Source organism: Protobothrops mucrosquamatus, unplaced genomic scaffold (assembly GCF_001527695.2).
Source record: "Protobothrops mucrosquamatus isolate PMUCROS unplaced genomic scaffold, P.Mucros_1.0 scaffold1049, whole genome shotgun sequence".
Taxonomy (NCBI): domain Eukaryota; kingdom Metazoa; phylum Chordata; class Lepidosauria; order Squamata; family Viperidae; genus Protobothrops; species Protobothrops mucrosquamatus.
In genome coordinates this window covers 86,880-109,512 of record NW_015387281.1, presented here as the reverse complement: position 1 = coordinate 109,512, position 22,633 = coordinate 86,880, and the positions used below count along the sequence as shown (strand labels likewise).

Here is a 22,633-nt window from a genome sequence, read left to right as displayed (position 1 = left end):
TACTCATCCTGAAATAAGTATTTTAATAATCCTTGGCTTTGGCCAACTTCTTTACTTACCCTGGTATAAGGTTCGCCACCACTGGTATAGGGTTACCTGCCTGAGCAGGGGGTTGGACTTGATGACCTCCAAGGTCTCTTCCAACTTTATTATTATTATTATTATTATTATTATTATTATTATTATTATTATTATTATTATTATTATTATTATTATTTTCTGCTGGTTCTTTGCTAAAGTATTCTGATAAATTGTATAAATGATCTTCTTACTCAGTTGCTTATTAGAGAGTACTGAGAGAGAAACTAGGGCCAATTTGACCATCAGTTTGAATTGCTAAAGTACAATTTCATACTTATTAAAACTCAGCAACGAAAGTCTTGTGTTCTCTATTTTTTGTTTAGTTCAATGCAAAATTACTGTTAAAAGTAGGGTAAATTTTGGCACAATATTTTAAATCCAATTATCAGTATGCGTATAGTTTTCTCTATTGTAAGTCACTGATTTTTTTCACTTTATACTTTTGCATAATTGCAGTTTCCCTGCTGTCTGATTAATAGGCTGCATGAAACTGTTTTAATAATGAAACTGTTTTAATAATGTTTTTTCCATTATTCTTATTTTACACATGCCTGAGCTTGTTTTATTCAGTCCCATCTTTAAAATTATGTCAAATTTCCTTATGTAATATATAACACCACACACGGTTGACTGTATTTTTTTTTTTTTTTAAAAAATGTAAATAATTGTTTCGCTTTTGGAGGGGTGGGGGGACTGACAAGCCAGCAGTCATGTTAGGCATTTTCCGGACGTCTGACGTGAGCCCCAAAGATTCTCCACGACTGTTATGAACTGAAAGCACTCGCATCTTCTCTCAATCTGGTCATGACGGAACAAGGATATCAATGTTTGTCCACACCCCTGCCCACCGGAGTGCCTGGCTTGACGAAGCCTCGAACTCCATATTAGGCAAGCACCACTAAGACCGTTTTGGGCTGCCGCGGGATGGGAATATCAGCTCTTAAACACGTGTGGGGCCTGCGCTGTCACGCAGCTCCCAAGCTATTGGCCTAAAGACAACGTTATTCTCCTTTGTCGGAAACCACTCAGGGCTTCAGTCGCTCGGTTTCATTTTTCTGATTTCTAGCCAGGTTTCATTTCTCCTGCAGACCACGCCCCTCAACTAGCCCCGCCCGGTTCCCCCCACTCTTCTTTTCTTGAGTTTGGCGGCAGCTCTGGTTCTGGGGCTCTCCGCAGAGTTTGTTGTTTTCGGCAGCTATGTCGTCCGGCGCCATTTGCCTCGACCTCCAGCCTGTCTCCTACGACAGCGCCGGCAACGAGGAGAGCTCTGTTGGCTTCAATCCTGCCTCGAGGAGACTCGCCGGGGAGCAGCCCCGCGACTATCTCCTCTGGTCTTTGTTCAACCTTTTATTCTTAAGCGGTTACTGCTTCTGCTGTCTCAGTTTCAGCGCCCTCGTCTTCTCCATCAAGGTGAGCGAGCGAGCCCGCCCGGAAGGGACCGAGAAGCTAGTTAGACGCCGGTGCTTCTTTCCCGTAGAAATTCTGCAGTTTCGATTTCATCGAAGTTTTTCCCCCCGGCATCACATTTCTTTCGGGAACGTTTGCCTCTCTTTCTTGCTTCGTTCAGTATTTCAGGATTCACTTAAACTTTTCTGGCTCCATCCCTCGTTGCAGTCCGCGGATATTTTTTTTTTTTTAATGTCCCAATTAAGTGGAAATTCCGGACTCCATTTCGTTCTTCCATGCGCCGCTGGCTGGATTTTTCTCTACAGAATTGCATAAGAATTGTGATTTACGCAGTGGAAAAGATTGCTTAAGGCTGGAGATGGCCATCCTCCCCGCTCATTGAAGAAATCGTAATTCTCCTGAACGCTGGCACAATTTAGGGATCTAGGGGCTGGTATTTTTTTATAGTATAGTATAGTATAGTATTTTTATAGTTTTACAGTATTTTTATAGTATTTTTTGTTGATGTATAAGAAGAAAAGTATACGGGGGTTCAAATTTGCCATCATTTATTTGTGAGATTTTTTGCTTTAGTACTCTCTCTTTTCCAGCTCTAACTTTATGTGTGTGACAGGCAAGAATGTATGAAGTAACCAGCTTTGACTTTGTTTGCTAATGAAGTTTAGATGGGGATTGTCCCACTAGATTTTGGTTTTGAAATGAGATCGTTTTTAAAGGAAAGGAATTGTGCTTTTGGAAGAGAAGTGTTCCAAAATGTTTCTGGTCTTCTCAAATTCTCTGAGAAAAACCTGATCCCATCTGGCTTCAAAAGAGTGGGTTGTTTACTGATGGTGTTAATACACTACACTCTCAACACTTTGCATCCATACAATTCAGAGTTATAAATATATTAACACCAAACAAAATATAGCTCTCATAGTCTTTTCATGGAAATGGAATAAAAAAAAGCAAAAATAAAATGGACAAATACTGTTTCCAAGTCTAACCCCCCCAACCCCCCAAGGCTAAAATATGAACAAAGATATGAGGGATAGGAACTTTGTATTTGACTGAACATAGCGTTAATTTTCACAGCAGTCCTATGTAGATAATTTGAGGTTTATAACTGGTATAAATATCCCTTAAGGTTTAATTTTTTTTCATTTTATCCTTTTCAGGCAAGGGATCGTAAAGTTATTGGAGATCCTGAAACCGCAGCTACCTATGGAAAGACAGCCAGATGCCTGAACATTGCTGCCTGCGTTATAGGCATTGGAATCACTGTTACTTGTTTCCTTGCAATAATTTTAAGTGCAGAAAATGTTCTTAAATTATTCAGAGAAATGAGGAAGGAACCCCAATTTTTACCACCAGGTCAATGAAGAACAAGTAATTCAGGATATCATCACCAAACATGTTTTATTGCATATTGACTGCATCACTTCTCTGTCTCATGTATATTTTCCCTTGTCAAAAGGAGGAATTCTGTGAAGTTTAATACAACTTACCATACTGATGGGGAGAGATTTATATTGTCTGTAGAACACAGTTTTTCAATTGAATTCTGCACAACTCCAGTCTTCCATGACAACTTGGCAGAGTTCATGAGAGACTTAAGACCAAGCAAACAAAATTCAATTCAGTACAGCAGTGATATTTAAAGCAATTTTTCTAAGGAAAATCACATTCCAGTAATTGAAGACTGATTTCTATGGTTAAAACATTAAATTCCCACGTAATTGTGTAAATTTTGGTGCACTAAAAATGTTAATTTTGAATTTATAATCCTTTACATTTTATACTTAGATAAATGGAGGAATCATGGGACACTAGTTGAATATCAGTTGTTTTGAAATTCAAATAACTATAAATAAATGACAAAACACAAATTATTTTGACAGTTTTCTTTGATTTAAATCAGATAGCTTTGCCTCTTGATCAGGTTTTAATTTTTTCTTTAATAGGAGTGGTAGCAAAATAGAGTCTTTTGTGAGTTTATAATGTACTCCATTTTATATTCTATACAATATTATTAGCTGAGCCTCTGTCTCCTTTGATACGAGACCAGTCACAATGGACATAATTGCTGTATCTCCTTTTATACATTCTTTATGGCATGTATCTATGAATTGTGAACAGCTTTCATGTAGAAACTTCAAGTGTTCATAACTGATTTCCTTGGTTTGAAGTGGGATGAGAACCAAATGTAAAACTGGCATGGATGGGTTCAGGCTACTTGAGAGACCATCTCATCCCACTGGCATTGGCCCACTGCACCAGTGTTGGCAGAGGAATCATGCTATGGGTCCCATCGGCCAGAGTATTCCGGCTGGCAGGTTCCAGGAGAAGGGCTTTCTCTGCCATTGTGCCTGCCCTTTGGAACATCTTGTGTCCCCCCCCCCCAATTCCAGTGAAGTTGGCTCCAATCCTTCTGACCTTCCATAAGCAGCTAGGTGTGGGGCTCCAGTGAAGGGGTTTCACATGGGTGGTTGATAGATTAACAACAGATCCCACCTCCCCCCCCATTCTATTCCTTCCCTCCCCATCTTTTAATTGGGGCTCAGTATTTGGATCTTTACATTATTTATGTCTCTTAGGTTTTGTATAGTTTTTATCTTTTTAAGATTGTAAGACGCCCAGAATTACCCTGTGGTAAGATAGGTGGCCAAATAAATAAATGGATTAAACCAAATGGCATTTAGAATGGCACCTGTTGTATTTATTTAACAAGTTCATATAGCTGCCCATCTACCAAAAGAGCCATTGGAAGTGAACAAGGGTGTTTTTTAAAAAAAATCCACATTTACAAACCATTAAAAAGGAATCTAAATGCCCCTGTCAAAAACTCAGTATCAATCTCTCAGATAATCCTGCCTCCCCCACCCCTTAAAATTCTGTCACCAGTGCCTGGGGTAATCTGGAAGGTCAATAGGATAGGGCTGTCTATATTTCAATGGGGATACTATTCCACAAGACAGGTACCGCAGTAGAGAAAGCACTTTTCCTAGGGCCAACAAATGACCCTGCATTACCTATGACCGTGGTGGCGAACCTATGGCATGCGTGCCACAGGTGGCACGCAGAGCCTTCTCTGTGGGCACGCGCGTCGTCACCCCAGTACTAAGTCTTCAGCTGCATTTTATAAAATCATTTTGCTTTAGGCCTCCGCCACCATGTGCAGAAAAAAAAAGGTTCAATCAATCATTCAATTTCAACTTCTTGCGAGGAAAAAAAAAGATCTCGCAAAATTGGAATTGATCGAACTTTTTAGTCCCACCCAGTCTGCCGTTACCACCGCAGCCACACCCACCCAATGGGCCACGCCCACCCGGCACTTGACGATGCATAAATGGGTTTTGGGTTGCAGTTTGGGCCCTCAGTCTCTAAAAGGTTCACCATCACTGACCTATGAGATCCAGAGGATGCCCACTCTGCTTGATTTGGTGAGATGGGCAGAAACTATTAGGAAGAGGCACAGCAATTCCTGCAAGTACTGATTCCATACCAAGTCAGGCATTAAAGGTGACAACAAGCTTCTTGAATTGCATGCAGAGTCCTACTGAGAGCTAGTGCAGTTGGCATAACAAAGATCATTCACAAGTGCAATCAATATAGTCTCGATACCAAATCCTAGCCTGAAATCTGACTCAAGTCCACCCCAAGAAGGAAAAGTTGGAGGTTGGATGAAAATTGTCCCATACTTCAATTTAATGAAGAAAAAAAATAGTTTGGATCGCAATCCTTTTAACTTATTCCTCAAGGTGAGTTTGGCTGTTACATGGAAGCATGGAAAGGGCTTTATAGCCTTTTTTCCTCATAGGCATGTAAGGGAAATCGGGCATTAAATGGGAGTAATGTTCTCAAGATGTTAATTCTTCAGGAAGCCACAGCAGAGTGAAAGGAGCTGAACTTCTGTTCCTTTCATTTGCTGATATATGTCTGCCCTCAAGTGGGCATCTTCAGTAACAGCTGGGCCAAAGGAAATACTGTATAGTAAGTGCCCATACAATATTAATACATTCTGGTATGAGCCTTCTCAAGGAATTACTGTTCATGATCAGATTGCTTCCTTCTTGAACTAATTTCCTGGAATATATAGTAGGCCATGCACTGTGAAAACCGAATCTATTTCTTTTTGAGGCCATTGTCTTTTGTGGGGAGAGAATTATTTATTTATTTAGAAGATCTATATGGCCACACACTCACTCTCTGACTCTCGGTGGCTTACAAACCATAAAAAAAACCAATATAAAAAGAATTAAAAAAAAATACCCCCCTGTTGACCGGGAATTAGGGGACAGCATAGGAAGTATGAATTGTGAATATGTGCAGATGGTCCCACTGTCTTTGGGCATTTGCAGAGTCATGGATGTAGGGTCATGAAAGGACAGCAAGAGAACACCCAATGTCCTAACCCACCCGTGAACATACGGAGTCTTAGGGAAACACCCCAAAGGGAACACTTTTAGCTACTTCTGCTTTCTCCCTTCTTATCTATACTGTGCCAGCCTTAACTGGGCGAAGTCTTTATCTTATGTGTGTCAGCTTTGCTGGGTGGATTGCTTATGTAATCAAAAGGTATAAAAATAGTGGGTTTCTGTCATTCGGGGCTTTCTCTCTTTTTTTAGAGGGGCCCGTCTTTGTTCAGCGGAATACAAACATAAAGCTTTAAGGCAACTTCTCGTTTCCTGTACTTTTTTTTTTATCAAGCAACACCTCAGAGCCTGCACAACAGGTTATTAAGTGATTCTGGCTTCCCCATTGACTTTGCTTGTCAGAAGGTCACAAAAAGGGATCACATGATCTTGTGACACAGCAACGGTCTTAAGCATGAACCAGTTGCCAACCATTTGGATTCTGGTTACATGATCATGGGGATTTTGCAAAGGTTGTAACAGTGAAAAACGGTCCTAAGTCACTTTTTTCAGTGCCGTTGTAACTTTGGTCACTAAATGAACTGTTGTAAGTCAAGGACTACCTATAGACATTTGGCATGATTTAAATCAGAGAAATTAGACTGGAGGGAGGGACATTAAAGAATCCCACTACCATTGCTCCAAAAAGAAAATGTTAGTGTAATGTTTTAAGGATAGGGTATACTAGAATAGGCAACCTTGGCTCTTTTATGATTCGTGGACTTCACGAGTCATAAAAGAGCCAAGGTCGCCTACTCCTGGGGTATACGCTCTGCAGAATAATCCATATAGATTGTCATTCTATCTTGCTTCCTAACATCATGAGCACATTCAAACAACCTCTCTTCTTTCAACTGTGGCCCCACCACGTGGCCATTAGAAATCTTTCAAGAAACCTATGCCTAAAGGAAAGTAAGATCAGATCTCCTGGATTATATATTTTTTATTAGGGAAAGCATTTTGTGAATTGAATTCTTTTGAAGTATTAGCTTCAATTGGGAGATGAGGCGAAGAAGGGGGAGAGAGACAGGAATGGGAAAAACAGAAAAAGTGAGATCGGAGAGAAAGGCAATGGAAAATATAGGAATCGTGTTGGGATTAAAGCTTTGAGGTCTTTCCCACAATTTAATCTTATCCCCAAATCAAATAATTGCAATAGTTTAATATTTTCCATTACTGATGATGGCTCTCATTTCCAATTTTATGTGATTTCTCAACTCACATTTCTTTTGCTTTAAATCCCTTTTTTCAGGGCAACTTGTTCATTTTTCAAGGGTGATTTATTATAACCAGCATCAGGTATGCAAGATCTACAGAGCAAAGGTTTCATTAAAATATCTTCTTTAAGACATGTCACAAAAGTATCTTCCTAATAAGGTCCACTGTGAACCATTGCTGTATTGCCCAATACAGCGCATACTAAAACAAAAAAAAAAAAGGGGGGTGGTGGCTTGCATCATGAAGACATGTCCACCATCTTGTCTTTTTTGGCCTCTTCCATGAACACTACTAGCTTCTTTTTCTGAATTTAAAAAGACTCGCTTTTAAGATTCCCCTATGATTCCAATTTAAGGCTAGCTTGAAGTATATATTCTCTCTTAAACAAGCTATAGCTAAGAGAGCTGGGGACTAGTCAGAAGGAAGGACAGGCCAATGTTCCTCATCAGGGAGGAAGACCACATTTCTGCACTCAACTATTCTTATTTGTATGGAAGTTAAAAGCTAGATGGCATCTTACCTTGGTCCCGTTTTCATGGGAAAGTCCAGAGATGAACCCTAGGGCATAGCTCCTGGAACAGAAGTTGGGCTCTGGGAATTGCATAGCCTTGGGACCATTTTTAAAAAAAAACATAACAAACTTGATTACTCATTTTCTGCCTTGTGTCTGGTTTGGCCCTCCATCCTGCCTACATTATACAATCTACGTTCAACAGATACAGGGCACTTCCACAGGACATGTTATCCAGTCCCTCCAAGGCAATTTATAGCGGACCTGCAATCTTCAAAATACAAAGAACGGAATGAACAAATGGAGGTTCTTCCTCTCGGTGAGTAGAGGCAGCTTGCCAGAACAGTTCCTTTATTACCTGACTCACTGCTAGTCTTAGAGCAACAAGACTTGTCCTCCCCAAAAGGAAAAATTAAGCTGCTAATTCCATTCACATTCCCAATACTCATTATATGCATTTGTCTGATCATGTTTAACATAAATAAGTGTCATTTGGAAGAGTGAAATTGTCCAGTTATCAAGAAATCACTCTTCCTATATTAAAAATCCCATTGAGAACTGTGAAGGTCACATGGAGATTTGCCCTGTGATTCCAACCATAAATAGGGCTAAAAACCTTTAACAAAATGCATACATTTAGACTACAGAAACCATAAGCCATTGTCAGAGTGTTGACATTATGTCACTGTTTCAACTTCACTAACCAAAATCCTCACTTCCCATTCAACACACAAGGGAAATAAAATGAAAATAACTCTTAAATAGCCTGGTATTTTGCATGCCACTTTGTCCACCACTACAAAGAAAGGAAAAATAATCAGATTTCTTTTAGCTTGCTTCTCTCCTGGATTACTCAGTGGGAAATGCAAGCTGGCAAGTCAGCTTTTCCTACTCAGATGCTGAAATTCAAAAGCAAGGAAGGCGAATGAGGCAAGAGTTTCCTCCAGTGGGAAAATTGATTGTTTGCAAGCTCTTTGGAACTTATTTCAGCCATCCTATAAGCTGGACAGGGTTAACATGCTCTGGATCTCATCAGTTAAGCAATGCCATCTTATATGAGCCTTTCTTGTTGTTGCACCTACCCTATGGACTAGTCTTCCTCCCTGTTCTCTGAGGTATGGTTCTAGGTTGCTAACATTTAGGGAGACACCATAAGGCCTGTCTCTTTCTGTAGGCTCTGGGATAGGATGTGGGCCTGCTTTTAGGCTTATGTGAGCAACCTTGGGAATAAATCAAATGAAATCACTTTTGTGTATGTAAAGGTGTGCAATTTTGGTCTTACTGCAACAGCTGCAGTGGTGGGATTCAAATATGTGAACAACCAGTTCTCTGTGTGGATGCCGCTTCCAGAAGTCCATTCTGGATCTGGGCAACAAAAAATTAGGTACCGGTTCTGCCAAAGTGGTGCGAACTGGCTGAATCCAACCACTGAACAGCTATCAACCTTAGGTAAACATTATAGGTTCACAAAAGTCTGGGGCCACTTCTGCAGAGTGTTTGTGGCCTCTAAATCCCAGGAAATAAGCAATGGGGGCAAGGGAAGACACGATGGTTGGAAGAACGAGAAAAGGCAATGCAAATGACACCAAGTTCTCTTTGCTATATGCTGATCTGTCATTCACAGGAACACCCTGAAATGGGTAGGTGGCACTGTGCACCTTTCCATCTTTTGCCTTTGAGCCACGTGCCTGAATTACTCTCCATTGTGGGGAATAGTGCAGAAACAACCACAGTGATATAAAAAAAGCATTCCTTGCCCAAGGGAGAGAGGGCAGGCATCAAAACCAAATATTTCTTTTAGTCCTAGCAAGGCATTTCTGATAACCACAGACAAACTAGAGCTGTAATTTCTTTGCTATATAAATAGACGGAGATGAAAATGTGCCTTAGCCAGGAACTATATAAAGGGCTTCCCTGGTCTGGCTCCCTCACAGGCTAATCTTCCTGGGAAACTGCGTTTCCTCTTTCTTTCTCTGTACATTTGCAAAACCTGCTTGCCCATGACATCCCACGAGAAGGAACCTTCTCCCACTGTCATCACCGTCAGGCCTCCTGTGGTCCCCCAGGACTATATGATTTGGTCAGTCTTCAACACCCTCTATATGAATCTCTGCTGCCTGGGCTTCGTAGCTCTTGCGTATTCTGTCAAGGTAGGAGATCTTTTCGATATTATTCTTATATATCAAGAGCTGCATTGGGGTTTGACTTTTTACCTGGGGTGGTCCCTGGGGAACTTTTGGAAGAGAACATTTCCCAAATGTTAGCTGTGATATTGTGCTATGGAACCTTTGTAGCTTCTGTGAAACTTTTGAAGTTCATAAAGCTCCATTATGCATTTAGTTCCTCATTAAATTTGTAGATTTAATAAGTTTAGGGACACTAAAATAGGTGTTTCTTTATATCTAACAAGAAAGGAGTTAAGTCTAATTTAGAAGTTCCAGTGCCTCAATTACAAGCTCTGTCAACCTTGTACACTTTTATGAAACTGTATGTTAACATAGTGATCCTTTCCATAGTTTCCCAATCCAGCAATTTGATTGACATCCCAGATTTATATTCTAAATATGTAACTTTCCCCAGGGAATTGTTGCATTTATGTCATAAGTCGTTTCTGAAGGACATTTGATCGCTTTCTTATCTATGAGCAAGAAAGGAAATAGTACAATAGGTCTTCTGAGAAGTCAAGAGAATTTTATGAACTTGTTCAGCCCTGTTATGAGTAATTGTTTAAAATGGAACATGAATTTTCGGGTAGATAAAAAAAACCAGGAAAGAGTTAGACTGCAAGAAGCACACAGTACGCACGTGTGTGCATGTGTGTACAGATGCATTATTCAAGACTGCCAAATATAAAGAAAATGGGCTAAAATATGTGCTAGTGCAACTTTCTTCAGATGAGTCCCTTTACTCAGCTAATGTAGGGATGATACTTTTGGTACTTTGGCTTGGGCACCACCAAACTGGGCACTTCACAATATAGTAAAAAAGAAAAAGGAAAAGAAAAAAATATAGTACAAAATAAACAAGATGAGATCTGGTCACTTAATACAAAACGTTTACAGAAATACATGCAACAAGAGGCTCCATCCACCTTAATCAAGGGTCTGGGAGAGTGGCCAGGTCCTCAAGGCCTTCCAGAACACCATCAGGGTGGGACCCACACAAAATATCCAGGGGAATTTCATTCCAGAAGTTAGACACTGTGGAAGAGAAGTCATGCTTTCTTGATCATAGTAGAAGAAAGCCCTGGCCCTGTTTAATTGTAGGAGTCTGGAATCTACCATCTCTCTTAGTTTATACCAGCCAGGCAGAAACACAGAAGAAAGGTGGTCCTTCAAGCAACAATGGCCCAATGACATATAAGGCTTTATATGTGATAACCAGCACCTTGAATCACACTTTGAAGCAAACTGACACCCAATTCAGCTCACAAACCCATGTGAGTATATTGAGGCATGCCCATCACTGCCTGCAGCACTGCATTCTAGACCAGTTGAAGCTTCTAAGAGTTTAAGGGCAGCACCATGTAGAATGTGTTGCAATAGTCAAGCCATTAAGTGAGTGGGGTGTGAATGGTAGGCAGACATTCCAAAAGGGCACTAGTGTTGGCTGTAGGTTGATCTGAAAGATGGGAGGAACTACATATTTCTGTGACAGACTACTAAAGGCATTAGAGAAAAATTAGGAGGAGTGGATGATGTGTGAAAGAATTAGACTACAATGAGATCAATCCTAGTTTATGTTAGTTAATTTGGGAGGTTTCTTTGCAATGAAACTGGCTTAGGCTCACTTACTGAAAAGGATTACATGACAGCATGAGCAAGGATCTGCAGAGAATTTGTGAGACAACCTTTGCATTAGTATCTTTGCCATCTGATGATGAATGAATGGTGCATTTGTTGATTATGTTCAAGAGGCTGCAGTCTGTGCTTTGTGAAAATGTGAGATTAAAAACAACATAGGATGATAGCAGTGGTAGTGATATACAAGCAATTGGAATCAGTCAAGGCACAGATGGAAAAAAATCGTAGGAACTGTTTAGAGTGTGTGGGCAAATTCTAGAGAACAATTGCTATTTCATGTGGTTTTCTCTGGAAGGAAGACATGCCATGTTCCTATTCTGGTTAAAATTAAAGAATGTTTAACTGCTGGTCTACCAAGATTAAGGACATGAACTGATTTTTCCTGCTGCCTCTTTGGGATTTCTGCATTAGATTAGCTTCCACAAGTTAGGCTGCATTGAATTGAGATATATGAAATGTAGCAAGATGTCACTAAGCAGAATTGTTAGCATATGGTTTGGGTTTGTTTTTTTGCACTATTCTTCCCTAAACTGTGCCATTTGCACTTCAGGAGATAGGGGAAGAGCACAAACATTTAACACAGCAGCAAAGTGGTTTATATAAACTATTCAAATGTATTCAAAAATACGTTCTCAAGTATTACATTTCTTTTTCCCCTTGAAGGCTCGGGATCAGAAGGTGGCTGGGGATCTGGAAGCTGCTCATCGCTATAGTTCCAAAGCCAAATGCTACAACATCCTTGCCACAATGTGGAGTGTGGTGCTGCCATTGGTGCTCATTGCTTTGGTGATTACGGGTGTCCTCCACCTTTCCAAGCTGGCTCAGGAGTCCATGGACTATTTGGCTTACAGACTGTTCCCAGAGGATGTTGAGGACAAAAAGTGAAGGGGAACAAAAAAATGGGGTGTAACTCAAGCACTGCACAATACAAAACCTCTATCTGCTTCTGATCTGGGTCATCTGGTTCACTACAGTAAAGCATTAATCAAGCCTAGGACTCCTTTCTCAGAAAGTCCTGCCCGTGTTCATCCTTGGGGCCCTTCATAGGCTCGTGGCTGAATTGTTCTGTCTCTGACCTGTCTCACACTTGTCTTTTTTGAAGTTCTTTCCTCCCTAGTTTTCTGCATATTCTGCTGGATCTGCACACATTTTGGGTAAGCAGACATGCAGAATTCAAAGAAAGCAGGTAGAAAAGCTAGCCCAATAAGTGTAACTATTATAATGCGTCTGGAAACTGACTTGTATTTACAAAGATTGCCTTGTTTCTTTCAAATTACTTGCTAATATGTTTCTATCTATAAGATTACTATCAATATGTATTAGCTAAAACAGATTTTTTTAAAAAGTTTATCCTTTTTTTTCCTTTTGCACCATTTATATATCATTTATGGTGGTGGGATCCCAGGGCAAGCTATCTTGAATAGTTAATTGAGTTTGATAACTCTGGCATATGCAGAAAACCAATGGGAACGGGGTTTTTTTGTTTTTGTTTTTAGCAAAGGTGTAATTTAAGCTCAATAATAAAACTTCTCAACCAACAATAGATACCCATTGAACTTGGTGGCATTTTCTTCTCAATAGCTTTTTAAAAGATTGCACAGTTAATCTATAAGTCAGAAAACTATGTAATAAAATGTTTTGGCATGCATAGACAGAATAGGTGGAAGGGCTCTTACAAAGGTTTTCCCCAATTTATTATAATATTTGCTAAGTGAGTCTGAGGCAATTTAGAAATATCTAGAAGGCATTACTCCAGTTGATTGCCAGAATATTTATCACCTGGGCTTCTTTAGATAATACAGACTATAACATCAAGCCCCATGTAATAGTTCTAGTGGTTTGTATGGGGGGGAGTGTCTCTTAGATGTTAGTTAGCAAACCCTCAACTCTTGCTTAGAGGCCTGTTTGGTTCCTTACCTCTTGTTGATGTCAATTTCTTTTTATACAAATAGTCCTTGACTCACAATCATTTGTTTAGTGACCATTTGAAGTTACAACGGCACTGAAAAAAGTGACTTATGACCATTTTTCACACTTATGACCATTGCAGCATCCACATGGTCATGTGATCAAAATTTGGATGCTTGGCAACTGGTTCATATTTATAATGGTTGCGGTGTCTGGGGTTGTGTGATCACCTTTTGCGACTTTCTGACAAGCAAAGTCAATGGGGAAGCCAGATTTACTTTACAGTTGTGTTATTTAACAACTGCAGTTATTGACTTAACAATTATGGCAAGAAAGGTCATAAAATGGGGTAAAACTTACTTAACTGTCTTGCGTAGCAACAGAAATTTTGGGCTCAGTTATGGTCATAAGTCAAGGACTACCCGTAGTTAACTATTTAAGTACAGAACTAAAACAACACAGTAGTTCTCTGTACATTTCAATGTTAATATAAGTAATTATTTTGATCTGGGTCATGTTTCAACCTATTATTTATTCAACCTAAATAAAAGTGAGAGAGAAAAAGGGAGAACTTGGATCACCTCTGTCTAAAAGTCCAGGGGCATGCCAGCTCTGCTTCAAACCTGTAGCCTTGAATCCATAATATGCCCTTGATGGTATAAAATTGTACAGAATAGTATAGTATGTGAGGCAGAAGAGCTGGGGTATCTGCTGGCAGTGCTGTTCAAAAAAAGTGAAGCTGACCCATAATGTACATAAAAAAGACCATGGCTTTATGTATTAGTGGCAGCCATCTTGCCTCTTTGACCCTTTATTCTCTCCCTGGATATGCCCTTGAGNTGTGTGTTTGTGATTGCAATCTCAGAGACTTCCAAAACCGGCAATAGGAGAGATAATAGAATCTATTGCAAAAGTAATTTGGACTCAAAATCTATTTTCTCTAAATAGTCATGACTAAATGGGCCTGTAGCTTTGGCTGAAAAATTTCCTCAACATAAAGGAAATTTTAGGCAAGTCAAACAGAATCATTTGTATTACACTTTCCTTTACTAAACCAATGTGATGTGGTGCAAAGTTGAAACTGGATCAAGATATATCATACTAATCTCTGCTTAATAAAATCCATAAACGATGTGCCTATTCCACATCTGAAGCAATTCAAAATTTGTAGTGATTCACCAACTGGAGACTGCTGCTATACCCTCAGACATTTCTTAACCAAGCTTTCATTATACTAACTGGAATGTCTTAGCTTCCTTTCACTTAGCAAAGGGGGAAAATATAGTCCAATTATATTATTACAGAGGCACAGTGCATGCATTTACTACCAATATAGAAGTATAATAAAATAACTCAAAACTCATCTACCAAGCTCTTCTGCTTTCCCTTGCCATTTTGGGCTTCTTGGGGGATGTTTTACAAAATGTCTATTGATTCACAGCCTCTGCTTAACATTCCTCTGAGGTTCACCCATCTTTAGATTCTTGGTTACACTGAGGAACAAGGATTGTAATGTAGTGCAAAGCTCTGTAATTTACTGGTTTCTCTTCTCTCTTTTGCCTCGACCATTTGTTTTAAAAGCACTCCCTAGCATAAAAAGTCCTCTTTAATTTTGGATGCACATGGCCCCCACTAGTTTGTTTGCCCTGGCTATGTGTTAGCCCTTTAACTGCCTGGGTTGAAAATTTATTGCATAGCATGGCTATTTCAGGATAATAGCAGAGAAGCTGCTGCTGCTCTTTGAAGCCTTTGTGGCTAAAGGCTACCTCGTTTACTATTGCTGGAACATTTTACCAAGCATCGTGTTTCCAGCTGTTTTGCTGGATGGTGGCATGAAACGTGTGAGGTGTGTTAAAAGCCAATCATTATCTTATTATTATCAGCTAAACGTTGCAGCTTACGGTGTTGCAACCAATGGGATATGCCATTTGCTAACAGCTCCTTTTCATTTGCTGGTGTCTTGACTGAGCAACGTGGAACAACTGGGTGGTCATACTTTTCTGTTTTCTTAACTTCTAGGTTGATTCCCAGATATCTGTGTAGTCAAAATCATTCTGGTGTACACAGGATTTGGAACGTCCATTTATTCAGGTTGCCACTAAGTGTGATTTCAGCATTTTATTAAGGCTGAAATCTTAGATACGCTTCTTTGTGAATGCAGAGGGGCTTCCTTCTGAGCAAGCCAGCAGGGTAAATGATTGTATATAACTAGAGACCTCCTAGAAGAGCAATTCACAGCCATTTCTAGACACATGCTCAACATATTGCCTTTTATAATGTCAACCATTATGACAAGATAGCAATCCTGAAATCCCACTGAAAGAAATAACCTGCTTTGAGTGAGAGTTTTGATTTGTTCCCATGCATATTTATTTAGAAGAACACAGCTCTTCAAGAAATAGTAACAATTTCAACAAGCTTAATTTTTTTCCCCCAAACAAAATCAATGGAGTTTAGAAAGGACTGACTTTGGATTTTGCTTCACATATATCAAACTTAGATAAGTGGCAGAACTGCTATAAGTTACATGGAGGTTCCTGCTGTCAGTCATGGAGATCACCTTAGGTGGGAACAAGAGATTTCTCAAATCAAAATGAATTTAAAAAGTCATTCATAATGCTTCAGCCTTACATGTTACTTCAAAGTAAATCATCCTCCTGATAGCTGGGTGAAGAAAAAGGCAGACAGACAATCTCCTTTCCCTGAACCTGCCCTAAAGGGCTTCAGAACAGTTGTGGGCATTTGGTGATTAAGAGACGAGCATTTCCTCTACTAAAGACAAGTCCTGAGTTGCCGCCAGCCTAATTACAGGGCACTCAAGGTTTATTTCACTCCCTTGTTAAACGTTACCACATGCTAGCTTGATGGTCACAGGGGTTCTGGGCTTTTTATGTATAAGGTCTAGTTTGGAATTTGTGGGATTTCTTTGGATAAAACCAAATCTTAGCAAAAGAAAGACCGGTGTGTGAATGCCAATTAGGGAAACACATGATATTATGTGGGCCAAAATAAGTAAGCCAAAATAACAAGTGCCCATAATCTGGAATGAACACCAGTTTACCTTTGTCACCAACCAACTGCAGTGTAGGCTGAACTTTCTGAAGCTGGCTTAAGAAATGGCTGGGAGCAGCATGGAGGATTAGCAGCTTCCTCTGCAGTACAGAACTGACATCCTGCCCAGGACTTGAATGTCATTTGTAAAAAAAAAAGAAAAAAGATGGGCTTTAATTTTAGAAATATGATTTTAGGGCTGCCTTTGGAGTAGCCAACCACGTATGAGAGAAGTAAAGAAACATCCATTGTGACTTGTCCTACATGGGGGCGGGGAAGGAAAAAGGATGTCCTTGAATGTCGGAAAAGTGGACCTCTCTCTTTGAATCAATTTGAATAATCTGCATCTATGGGAAACGATTTGCCCTTAGCAAAAGATAGAGGACAAAAACTACCCCAAAATGCTTTACCAATGCAGTATCAACAATATGCTCCATTTCATTACATAGATGTTTTGAGTGTTCAGAATTTTAGAATATAATCACAATCCCAACAGACTAAATGCAGCATAAGGGAATTTTCTGGAAGAGATTTTCATATAAAAATGTTCATTTAATATAAAAAATTTACCTGGAAGGCAATCTAAAGTCATCATTGGAAAATGAAAAGGTCTAATTCCAAGGTGACAGGGAGCAAATTCCACAATGCACAATGAATGGCCATCACAGAATCTATATATATTAAATGGGTTAATTATGCATTATAAGTAGTGGTTGTAAGCAAGAAATACGGTTTTGGGTCATCTGAGTCCGATCCACTTGTAATATATTTGGGATGCTGGGACTCATTCAAGGGCTCAAAGTGTTTGATCTTGTCCAAATTATTCTTCATTGCAAAACAACCTCCTTCCAGATTGAAGAGTAAGAACTGCTACATCCAAAGTCAATGTACATTAGCAGATGTGACCAAAACTATATTTAAGGTATATACAAAAGTAAGCTGGAATCCATCACAAATAAGTGACATAAAGCACTAGTAAGAGAAGAAGTAATGAACATAAGCTAAATAAAAGTTTAAAAAGGTCTCTTTGTCCAAACTGTAGTCTTGTACAAATTCCCAGGATGCAAGTTAGAAATAATCATATATGATAAAGGACAAGGTTGTTCTTTTCCTAAGTCTAATAAGCTATGTAAGGAACAGAAATGTGATACATGTAAACCGGTGCTTTTCAAACTTGGCAATTCTAAAATGTGTTGACTTTTAACTCCCAGAATGCCCCAGTCAGCATGCCACCTGGGAAATTCTGGGAGTTGAAGTTCACACATCTTAAAGTTGCCAAGTTTGAAAAATACTGATGTAAACCAACATAATAATAAGGCAGTGCTTATCTACAGTCTCCTGTACTGTAGATGAAATTCACACAGCTTGTTTTGTTGCTTCTGACAGGGGAGTTCCCAATTAGATTTGTGAGTCATCAAAAGTTCTTTTTACGCTAAGCCCAGTGGTGGGATTCAGCCAGTTCGCACCACTTCGGCAGAACCGGTAGTTAATTTTTTGTTGCCCAGGCCCAGAATGGACTTCCAGAAGCAGCATTCACACAGAGAACCGGTTGTTCACATATTTGAATCCCATCACTGACTAAGCCAAGAGAGAGTGGGGCAAAGCTGCCAATACCATCACCCGCATCCACCTGGGTCTCCTCCATTGCCAATCAGGAAAACACAGAGCCACCAAAATTGAGCAGAGATGATCAGCAAGGGAGGAGAACTCTACTACAAGACATTTTTACAAGGACCAAATTGGAAAAAAGTTATTCCAGTTAATGACCTCAGTGCACCTATCCTGGAAAAATCTAAGAATGGCAGCAACTATAATTATTCTGGTCCAACTCCACTTCCACCAAATATATGCCTCTTCCAAGTGTTATTCCCAAGCTGCAACCAATGGGAGTATAGATCAGCTGCACCAAGGACTTCTGTGTATGCTACCAGCACTTGGCTCCAAGATGACACTAAACCAACATAATAAATTGCTCATTTGTTCGTAAACTTTTGTCTTCTCCTACTTGGAGCATCCAGCAATCACAGACTTAATAAAACAATATTCTTTTCAGCTATGTTGGTTTTAGGATCAAGAGGACTGTTTTCCTACCACATCATCAATAAAAACTACTACTTTGCTTTTCATTAAGGTATGACTGTAATCTTGGAATCACTTGAACTGGGTAGGAATATTTTCTTTACATGTATGTATGTATGTATGTATGTATGTATGTATGTATGTATGTATGTATGTATGTATGTAAAGAAAATATTCCTACCCAACTTGAGTGATTCCAAGATTACAGTCATATATATAATCACCCATCTACCCAGAAGAACTCTAAGCTGCAAACAAAATTCAGAACATACCATATAAATCCAATTTGTATGCTGTACAAAGCAATATAAACCCTTTTTTCTTTGTGATGCACACAGTAAAGAGCACATTCTATGTAATTAACGTTTGTTTTAAAATGTCCACTCTAGTAATCCAGGCAACCTCAAGCAAGAAGTCCTGTCCACTGCTTAAAAGTGAATACTGAAATGGACAGGCAACCCGTGGAGTTGCCAAAAGCAGAGGAACATGATGCTAAATAAGTTTTGAAAATCTCTTGATCATCATCAGGTTCTGAACCATTTTTAAAGGCAGCTCCATGGAAGATGGATTGCAAAAGTCTAAAGTCTAAAGGAGAAATTAGGAAAGCACTTCTGCTGACTTTTTCTTCACCCAAGGAAGCAAGCGGAAGCCCCAGTTTGCTGCACACCAAATGGGCAAGGTTAGACAAATGGAAGTTGCAGCCGTTTCTTCCTCCTAGCAGTACTGGAGAATGGAAAGACACAGGCCTGGCTGCCACCCTGCAAACTGGCACCCAGCCCCTCTGCGCTTGTTGGCATCTCCCAACTGTTAATTCCAAAATATTACTGAACCATAGGTCACCTCCCACACAGACACTATAGTACACTCAAAAACCAGGAATGCTGCAGGATATCTCCAACGATCCAAAATGTCAAGGTCTTCACAGGCTAAGCCAGAGCAGCCAGATGCAAAATGTTTTTTTGTTTTTTTTAACTTGGATAACTTTGGTTGCAGCTGTGGTTTGGGTGCCATCATGTGGTTCCTTTGTTGACTTTCAAAGGTTTAAAGTAGATGGAAATGATGCCTCCCAAATGCCTTTAAATAGCCCCCTGGTTGCTGTTCACAGAAGGCTTCTCTCTCTGCTGAGCTCCTCTTGCGGACACTGCCCCATTATTTGGAAAGAAGGAAGTTTTTTTCCTTCCCAGTGAAGGGGCTACATGCGATTCCTGACCGAAACCCAATCCTGAAATCCACAGATCACCTTCTGTGCCCAAAAAACCTCCTGCTTCATTCCAAACATACGCAGCCACCACAGATGTGCAAGTCCACACAGAAAGAAGGCCACAGCTGGTAATAGAGGGCCAGTGTCACAAAATCCAACACAAGGAGTTAGAACTCCTCAGTACTGCTCCATTAGACAGGAAGTCAGGAAAAATAGGATTGAGGAGCAACTTCAGGAGGAAGGAACATCTAACACTGTGTTTACAATACATGTTTCTCTTGAGACTGACTCTGAAGTTCAGAGCTTATGGATGGACTATTCTGGTTTAATTATTTGGGAGCATTCTCCCTTATGATTATATTTTAATGGGTGAGTGACATTATTGATGAAACTTTCTAGAGAATTCAATTTGCACATTCCTTTGAGATTATTTAGTTTGGATGCAAGATAGAGGTTACACCCCTCCCCCAAGATATTATCAGAATGAAAAAGGCCTCAAGTGCATGCTATGACTCCCAATAGGCATGAATTAAGATAGGATTAGACTCCAGCTTAATCACAGCAGAACTGATATTGAAAAGCAGAGCTTTCATGTCATTGAGGAAACATTTTAGGCATTTCATGAGCTCTAGATCCACATTTCAGAAACTGAGTGTCATAAATGTCTGGATCACATGGAAAAACAAATCGGAAATATTGGAAAACCACAAGAAGGCCCTTCCCAAACAGGTTACCAAAGAAATGGAAATTGCTTATACAACACCAGTTATTTACGAAGTCATCTACTGTGGAATTTGGCTGGCATAATACTATTGTATTTTATCATTCTAAGTTGCAAAAAGAGAATAAATACAGGTAGTCCTTGACGTATGACAATTGAGCGCAACATTTCTGTTGCTAAGGGAAAATTAATTGAGTTTTGCTCCATTTTAAGACCTTTCTTGCCAGTTGTTAAGTGAATCACTGCAGTTGTTAAACTAGTAACACAATTGTTAAGTGAATCTGGTTTCCTTTTGCTTGTCAAAAGGTCACAGAAGCTGATCACATGACCACAAGGCATTGCAACCGTCATAAATATGAGTCAGTTGCCAAGCATCTGAGTTTTGATCACGTAACCATGGGGATGCTGCAACGATTGTTAAGTGTGAAAAATGGTCATAAGTCACATTTTTCAGTGCCGTTGTAACTTCTAACGGTCACTAAATGAACTGTTGTAAGTCAAGGACTACCTGTATGCAAGAATTATGCTGTACAAATGAAAATATAAGTGTTCAACCTCCAGTTGGGGAGCAACAACAATATAATATTAAAGCAAAAAGGCAAAGGCATAATCTTTTCATCAAGTATCCATGGAATTTGTATTATCTCAGGCTGCATACTGTAACATTACATACGCATTAAAAAAAAGATTTCTCCAGTAATATTGCTGAGACTTACAAATGAATAATGTCTCTGCAATATGCCAGTAATAATGTAGAATAAGAAAATTATCAACTCTTGATAATTTTTATGTGTGTCATAAAGTTTATTTGTTTTTTTTTAATTTGTATCCCTTCTTTATTATTTTTAAAAATAATTTAAAGCGGCAAACATTTCTAATAAACCTTCTTCCTTCTATTTCCCCCACAACAACAGTCCTGTGAGGTAGGTTGGGCTGAGAGGGGGACTGGCCCAATGTCACCCAGCTGGTTTTCATGGCAGAACAGATTCTTTCTGAATCCAACCAGCAGTTGTAAAGAAGGAGACACTTTGCCCTGAAACGAAAAGAAAGGCAGAGTGTGTAAAATAGTGATTGAAATCTATTCCAGTTCCATCCTTCATTCATCCTACTTCTTCATATACACTTGTAGAACAAAACTGGAGAACCTACACATTTCCAGCTGTTATTAATTCCTGCTTCCGTCAGCCACACTGCTGGCCTAAAGTCAGAATTAAACCTTGTTGTAGTCCAAACTACAGTCCCTTCTAGAAACGTGAATTTCAAAATTTCCTGTTAGCAATTGGGGAACACTGTTACACTCAACATGATCTGTTAGGTCAGAGAGATTCCACCCAGAAGAGCATCTATATATGTTTTCCCCACACACAAAGCAATGGGTATTGCCTAACATTATTTATGGGTCTCAATATCTAGTGGCATAGTAGACCTTAGCTAAGCAGGGTTCTTGCTATGCATTTTTTTTTCTAGGAGCTCTGGAACAGCAGCTGGAACTCAAGGAATTCCGTCAAAACCTAAAGTTCTCAAGGGCTGCCAGTTATAATTGTTTAGCTAGGTTTAATTTGACTGGATTCCCACATGGAAAATCCAGAGAAGACAGAGCTATGTCTTATGAAAAGAGGGGAAATCATCAGAGAAATTGTGTCACAGGTTAGTGTGGCATTCATTTATCAGATTCTTCAGCTGTCCTGAGCAAGTCACTACACATCCTCTTATACAGATTTTGATTTTCACCTATAGGGGTTGATCTTAGTTTTTGGCTGGCTATGGGTCTAGACTGGTTCAGTTCCAGCTTTAACAAATATGAATGCCCGGAGGCCATGCTGAGTGCTAGTCCAGTAGTGCTAGTGATACAAAGTTCTTAAATCATAAGTGGCAGTGTGGGCTGTTCGTATTATAGCAAACAATGTAACACCTTCTTTTAAGGACAGATGCTCTCCTGTTCCAGCCAGTACCACCTCCAGAGCAGATAAGTGTAAATTAGAGGAAGACTGGGTCATTTTGATGGTGGTTTTCTCTTTGGTGAGGGTGAAATTCAGCTTGCTTCCTAAGTAGCAGATTCCAGTAATGTTCAGCTGCTTTATGTCATCAGGATAAACAGGGCCAAACTTCAGGCAGCTTCTGGAGATCCTAGGAAGAGCAGAAAGAACTTGGTGGCTAGAACAGCGAATGCCAGACATTATCATAAGCCTTGAAAGGGGGTACAGATATGTCACCCAGGCTGTCATTCGAGATTACCATTGTTTCCCGAACAAGGGATTT

At 39.7% G+C, this 22,633-nt stretch overlaps 2 protein-coding genes across 3 annotated transcripts in view; one reads left to right on the top strand and one right to left on the bottom strand.

Moving 5' to 3' along the window:
- Window positions 1–1,208: 1,208 nt before the first annotated feature.
- Window positions 1,209–12,634, top strand: IFITM5 (interferon induced transmembrane protein 5). 2 transcript variants are annotated; one of them, XM_029284877.1, is made up of 2 exons: window positions 1,209–1,491; window positions 12,078–12,634. In XM_029284877.1, exons 1-2 carry the CDS (start codon window positions 1,279–1,281, stop codon window positions 12,297–12,299), a joined length of 435 nt encoding a protein of 144 aa, XP_029140710.1. In that variant the 5' UTR covers window positions 1,209–1,278; the 3' UTR covers window positions 12,300–12,634. The 2 variants fall into 2 exon arrangements, with proteins under 2 accessions (XP_029140710.1, XP_015675545.1); XM_015820059.1 differs by lacking the exon at window positions 12,078–12,634 and adding an exon at window positions 2,646–3,359.
- An 8,711-nt stretch (window positions 12,635–21,345) lies between these two features.
- PGGHG (protein-glucosylgalactosylhydroxylysine glucosidase) overlaps window positions 21,346–22,633 on the bottom strand; it is a 12,220-nt gene continuing 10,932 nt past the window's right edge. The window contains exons 12-13 of the mRNA XM_015820066.1: window positions 22,287–22,501; window positions 21,346–21,407 (exon numbers count right to left, since the gene is read on the bottom strand). Of these exons, the coding sequence (XP_015675552.1) occupies window positions 21,346–21,407; window positions 22,287–22,501 (277 nt within the window). The remainder of the gene's footprint in view (window positions 21,408–22,286; window positions 22,502–22,633) is intronic.

Coding starts and splice junctions, on each gene's coding strand:
- IFITM5 (XM_029284877.1), top strand. CDS start 1,279: ATGTCGTCCGGCGCCATTTGCCTCGACCTCCAGCCTGTCTCCTACGAC. Junction 1,492..12,077: donor CCCTCGTCTTCTCCATCAAG/GTGAGCGAGCGA, acceptor TTCCCCTTGAAG/GCTCGGGATCAGAAGGTGGC.